The sequence below is a fragment of the Etheostoma spectabile genome, chromosome 17 (assembly GCF_008692095.1).
Source record: "Etheostoma spectabile isolate EspeVRDwgs_2016 chromosome 17, UIUC_Espe_1.0, whole genome shotgun sequence".
Classification (NCBI taxonomy): Eukaryota; Metazoa; Chordata; class Actinopteri; order Perciformes; family Percidae; genus Etheostoma; species Etheostoma spectabile.
The window spans coordinates 4,199,066-4,205,385 of record NC_045749.1 but is presented as its reverse complement, the minus strand read 5'-3'; the positions used below and the strand labels follow the sequence as shown (position 1 = coordinate 4,205,385).

At 41.9% G+C, this 6,320-nt stretch overlaps 1 protein-coding gene across 8 annotated transcripts in view; it reads right to left on the bottom strand.

Moving 5' to 3' along the window:
- ehbp1 (EH domain binding protein 1) overlaps window positions 1-6,320 on the bottom strand; it is a 147,587-nt gene that overhangs the window by 33,153 nt on the left and 108,114 nt on the right. For 7 of the 8 annotated variants that reach the window (XM_032540855.1, XM_032540857.1, XM_032540858.1 and 4 more), the window contains 3 exons: window positions 5,373-5,511; window positions 4,828-4,928; window positions 1,356-1,479 (listed from right to left, as the gene is read on the bottom strand). In XM_032540855.1, coding sequence (XP_032396746.1) covers window positions 1,356-1,479; window positions 4,828-4,928; window positions 5,373-5,511 — 364 coding nt within the window. The remainder of the gene's footprint in view (window positions 1-1,355; window positions 1,480-4,827; window positions 4,929-5,372; window positions 5,512-6,320) is intronic. The other variant, XM_032540856.1, reaches the window with a different exon arrangement.

Genomic DNA, 6,320 nt, shown 5'->3' with positions numbered 1-6,320 from the left:
ATATATATATCTTTATGGCTGAAGGTGTTTGGAAGTAAATAACCTGGCGTCTTGCTGGCTAGCGGCTGGTTTATCAGTGGGGGAAGAAGAAGGAAAAACAGCCCTTCAGATTGACACAATGACATGCGCTCCGACAGGGGAAGAGGGCATAGAGGCAGGGAGGGAGGCGAAAAAGGAGGAAAGTGAATACAACAAACAGAGGAGAGATAGTCTCAATATCAGGACCCAAATGGAATGGGGAAGGTGAGCGTAAATCCCACCGCCCCAGTTTCCTTTTCTAAAATCATGCTCCTCTATCCTCCTGTGTTGCTTTTTGAGGATTTTGGGGGCTAAATCCACCAAGGTGGGCACAGATATATCCGAAGAAGCACGAGAGCTGCTGCTAAATTACTACAGCAAATATTGTAGCTACACTTTCAGAAAATTTGCTAAATTTTACACTTTCTGGAACCATGTATTTTATTTCTCCAACAGCATTCTTGGGTGAGGAATGGGATGGTTTAGTATCACAAATGGGATGCCATTCTCCAATTACAGTTAGGGACTTAAGGGAGCCAAGGCCCTTCTTTTGGCTTGGCACACTGTCTCATGTCTTAACAAGGCTTTACCCCCGGCCAAATCTTAAATAAAAACCTTCCGAATCTGGCTCTGTACGCCAAACCAGATTGCACTTTGTATGCATGGGTGTGTAAGCATTTGTGTGTGTCTGTCGTGGATTTGTGAACTGTGTCAGTGCTCATGTTGTGTTGATCGTGTTTTTTTTTTTTTTTTTTTAAACATTTTCTTTGCCTCTCCCTCTCGCCTCCCTTTAACTCACCACCGTCTTTCCTTATACAGCATATCAATGAAGGCCAGATATGTACTAGGGAAGGAGGGTGTATGTGTGTAGCCTTGCATGGCTGAGCACACTGTTCAATAGTGTGGAGGCTGGCTGGCTGGGGCCGCGGCTGGCAAACGGCTGCAGTGGAGACTTCGGCTGGGGCTCCGCTATCGCACCCAGTTATCGTTTCCCCCATGAAGGGCTCCCTTATCACCCCAGCCCAGAGAGGTCTCCCTTCTTCTCCCATCCCCGAGACACACTCCTACTCTCCCTCCCCATCCACCCTTCCCCTCCCTTCTCCACCTCCTCCCTCACCCCCCCCATCCCCTCCTTTCATATCCACCCAGCGCTCCGTCGTGCAACATTCAACCAAAAGGGAGGGAGAGGGGGCTTCAAAGATTCTCTCTCACACAAACGCACACATAAATACACACACACACACACACAAACTCCCTGAGTGTACATGCGTGTGTATGTGCGTGCGTACGCTCAATTTGCCAAAACAGTTTTTCCAGTGTAATTGGGCTTGGGGTACCTGTGTCCATGAGATAGCGCAGCCTCTTCTCCACGCGAGCTGCTCGGGCGTCTATGTGCCTCTGCTCGCTCTCCAGCGCAGACAGCTCCCCAACCACATACTGACTGGTGTCTTTGAACGCCTTCTGTCAACCAGAGGGAGAGAGAGAGAGAGAGAGAGAGAGGGAGAAAGAGAGAGAGAAAAAGAGAGAGAGAGAGAGAATTGTTATGAGAGAAAAGGAAGAGTAGTGCGATATAGCATTAAACAGAGAGAAAAAAAGGATGAGACAGAATAAGGGATTAGAAAAATGCAGAGAAGAAATGAAACAAAAAGGTAATGCAGGGATAGAAAAAAGAAAATGGAAAAAAATGAAAAAGAAATGAAAAGAGAAGATAAAGCAGAGGGAGGAGAGTGAAAATGTAAAAGTAGATGTATAGTGTGTCCACAAATCATTCACAATTTGAGATAACATGCAGAGCTAATGACTAACTGTTGCTCCCTCTTGTTTGGTATTTTGGATTTCCTCTCTCAAATCTTCAAATACACTTTATGGCAATGTGAGCGGCAAACCTTTAATTATCTACTGTGAGTACTGTGAATAAAACATATTGAAAAAAACTCTTTTTTCCCACACACACACACACACACCAAACAATCAAGATAACACTTTTATGGAATATTCTGATATATTTATTGGTTAAGTTACTAATCAATAATCGATTTAAAAACACAAATGAGACAAAAGCGTGTTCTCCAAGTTCACAGCTCAACCCAAGTACACTAGGAGTATATTTCATAGATGAAATAAACATGTGCACATTATATGAATTAAAGAGTAAATACCACAAAATGTAACTCAGACTCACTGCTCGACAAATGGTCAAACTAAACAATTCAGCAATACTTGCTGGACCAAATCTCTCTTGTTTCTTATTATGAAAATGAGTATCTATGTACTTAGGCATTAGTTGTATGTGTGGTCAGCTCCTTTTAACTCTTTAACATAAAAATGTGGTGAATGAAGGCCTGATAATCAAATGTACGATTGGTAAAAGAAGAAACAGCCACATTGAACAGGTTGGATGAAAAGCTACAGGCCACAGGCATCGATTTAAACCTCGTACACGTCATCAAGGTATGCATCACCTTCCCTGTGCTGTCCCTGTATAGAACCCACTCCTGCATCAAAGGCTCTGATCATAGTTGACACTGATGCAGTTAATCCAACTGTGTTGAATAATCAATGATAGATCAATCATTTACACACCTGATGGCACTTTGAGCTAGCTTAGAGTACACTTTGTTTCAATGCATTACATTACAAAATCATTTGGATTGTTAACTTAATACTGTCAACTTCCTTGGTCAAGATTTGGCACATTCCTGCACAGAACTGTACGGCTCTTTCAATTTAAAAACGAATAAACTGTATATTTCACATTTTTATTGTAATTTTTCGCTATTTATGTTTTCTTGTCCTGGATTTTTTATCTTTGTTTTCTCTTGCTATGTTTAATTATCAAAACAAAATACAAAGGCAAAATGACAATAAACCCGATTCAGAGTATATTTTCCAACTATATCTCATACTGTTGATATCCAGTCCTAAACTGCTAACTTTTCAAAAGTGGACATCCCTCCCTAGTGTAATTCCTTAGTCTTTATTAACACTTTAATTTATTATTTAATTAAATATGCATGTATTTGAAATGAATTCAAACCAAATATTTAGAACCTCTGTGTTTGTCTGACATGACAGGTTTGTAAATGGTTTTACGGTTTTGAAAAGTTAGAGGTTAAATGTCTCCATAGTCCCTTAAAATAGACCTTACTTACTCACTCTCCCATTTTAGATAAGTCTTTCTTCCAACCTCTCATTCTCTCTCTCTCTCTCACACACACACACACACACAACACACAACACACACACACACACACACACACACACACACACACACACACCACACACACACACACACCTCTATAACTATGTGCACTTAATCAACTCCATTCTGACCCCTCTTCACCTCTGTCTCCTGACTGCTTGCTATTCTCCAGAGAAACTCCTCCGAGTGAGGAAAATGTTTATTCAAATTCACTACTGAGGATGCATCCGGAAAAATATCTCCATTTTATTGCTGATGCACTTCATTTTTCTTAATGGGAAGGAGAACTAGTGAGCAGGAGAAAGTTTTTTTTTTCATTCCACCCAGGCCAGCACTTTTTGCTGTACTCTACCCAGTGTGTGAGTGTGTGCCTTTGCGCACGTGGGATTTGTGTGTGTGTGTGTGTGTGTGTGTGTGTGTGTGTGTGTGTGTGTGTTGATTCCAGCAGCTCCTCTCCCCCCCCCCCCTCCCTCCTCCTCCTTGCGTGCTCTCGCTTTATCACCATATTTTTCCTTGGCAAATCAATTTTACACATGATCAGCCCACTCCCCTTGCCGCGCTCGGCCCAGCCGTAATTAAGAGGAGGGAAATTACCATATATATTATATTAATGCAAACATCATTCAGCAGGTAATTCTTGGCTGATCGGGATAATGGAAAGGTTGAACACCATTAACCCTGGGGCCCAGGCTCTGGGAGGAGGGTTGGTGGTGTGTGTGTGGTGTGTGTGTGTGTGTGTGTGTGTGTGTGTTGTGTGTGTGGCGCGTATGTGTGTGTGTGGGTCTGGTGGAGGGTGCAGGGTTGAGGCTAGGAGCGGGCTGCTCGCAAAGAGATTCACCCATGGTCTCCAGTGGTACACACACGTCACCACTCCTTGAAATATGCACTTATAGACCGTCTTTGTACACACAGATCAAACACAGGCTGAATAGAGTGTAAGTGTGTGTGTAACCACACTTGAATGTCCACAACTTTTTGTAGACACACACACACACACAACACACACCACACACACACACACACACACAACACACACACACACAACAACACACACAAAAACACACCTCTAAATGGCAGCTGATATCTACAATTGTTTTAATTAAAATGTCTGTTAGATCAATACTTGGGTGTCTCTGTGAGAAAGAGGGTAGAGAAAGTGTCTGTGAGGATGAGAGGTGGACAAGGTGAAGCAGAGAAGGGAAATTTAAGCAGAAGAGCTCAGTGATAGATTTATCTAAGACAAGAGCGGAGAAAAAAAGCTAACAGGAAATGAATAAAAACCAAGTAGGAGCAATTAAGGGATACATCCTACCACCTAACTCAAAACCTTTAACTCTCCTATTCGCTAAGCTCACCACAAAAGCTTCATAAAGCAACAGTTGCAGGAAAAGTAGACCAAAAGAAAACTGGTGGCTATGACCAGAAGCAGAATCAAGGGTGGTTACTTATCCCATTACTAACTCATATCTTGCTTTTGGGCTGTTTGAATTTTCATGGTATGGATTTTTAATTTTTCCCGCCATTGCAGGTGGGATGAAGTTTAAGGCATGATATTATAACCCTCTGCAAAAACATAAGTATGATTCAGAAGAAAGAAAATGACAAACCTCCTCTTCAAATGGTCGGCGAATATCTAGGTCTGACGGTGAACCTCTATCCTCCTCAGACTTCTTCAGATCCTCAGGAACAGACTTCTGCCTCTTCACCTCTGGTGGGATGAAGAGTATGAAAGGGGGAAAAAGAGGGTACATACAATGAGATACACATAAGAACCTGAGAGATTTATTTTAGTTGTGTTATTGATTTATCACAGCATATAGATGTTGTTTAACATGCTTAGAGTCCCATGTGGTTAGTGGAGTCGGCGGGCCTGGAGTGCCCTTCTGGACCAAAAATAAATAAAGAATTGGAATCACAAGACTAACACTGCTGCCAACACTTTTTTGACTCTCAGGTGTAAAATGGATTTATGTGAGTCAAGTGTTGCAGTGTGCTAACATACCTCCCTGGGTAAATGCTGTATGCTGTATGTGTGTGTGTCAGTGAGTGCGTGCGTGCGTGTATACGTTTGTAGAGTTTTACAGTGTGTAGGTATGCAAATGTATGTGTACAAGTGTGTGTGTGTGTGTGTTTGTGTTGCATTGTCCCCCACCTGGTCTGCTCTCCACATACTGGCTAAAGGACTTCAGTTGTGTTTTCCTGACTGCAGAATCCTTGTTGAAGACTACTGGGCTACGCAACCTCTCAGTTGCTCTGCGCAGCCGCTCTGCTCGCAATTCCTCAGCGTTATTCTGTCAAACACAAAGAAATTGTGCACAAGTATTGCTTACTGTTGATGCTATGTCACAGCAATAAAACAGATCACATTCAACAGTGGTTACTTGTAATTAAATTAAAGTTGAGGCTACAGTATTCTGGTGTTGCTCTAATATCTAATCCTAACACATAAGAGAGTTAGGATGATATGCAACAAGGTAGCACACTGTGAAATCATGACATAAAATAACAAAGGATGCCATAAATAAATCTAACTGCAATGTAAGAGAGAAAAGAATGTACGTGTGCAGCCATGACATTTTTATTCTCCTGCCACAGATGTGTTTTGTGAACATGTAGATTTTAGAGATGTGGAGAGATGGGTGAAAGCAACTGATGATCACATGCAACTTCAAGAACTTGCACATATAGAGTTCAACTCCAAATAATGACTGTTATAAAAAAAAATCAACAGTAAAAAAACTCACACGTACATGGAAGGAGTTTGTCAAACTTGTTAAAAAACAATGTCAGCGATTAGTCTGCTGCCACTTCACATGTTGTCTATTATTTTGTCAGCCTCTACCAGCTACTTGGATCTGCTCTCAGTCTTTCATTAGGCAGTCGTTTCAGGATTTCACAGCTGCTCTGTGATTATTGTGACCCAAAAAACACACACACTCCATTAGTGCACCTGTAAACACGTGTACGCAATAAACACTTACCGACAGCCCATGAGCTAAATCTGGTAGAAGTTGATATGTTAACTACATTGTGGCTTGCTTCAATACCTCTCCACACACACACACACACACACACACACACACACACACACACACACACA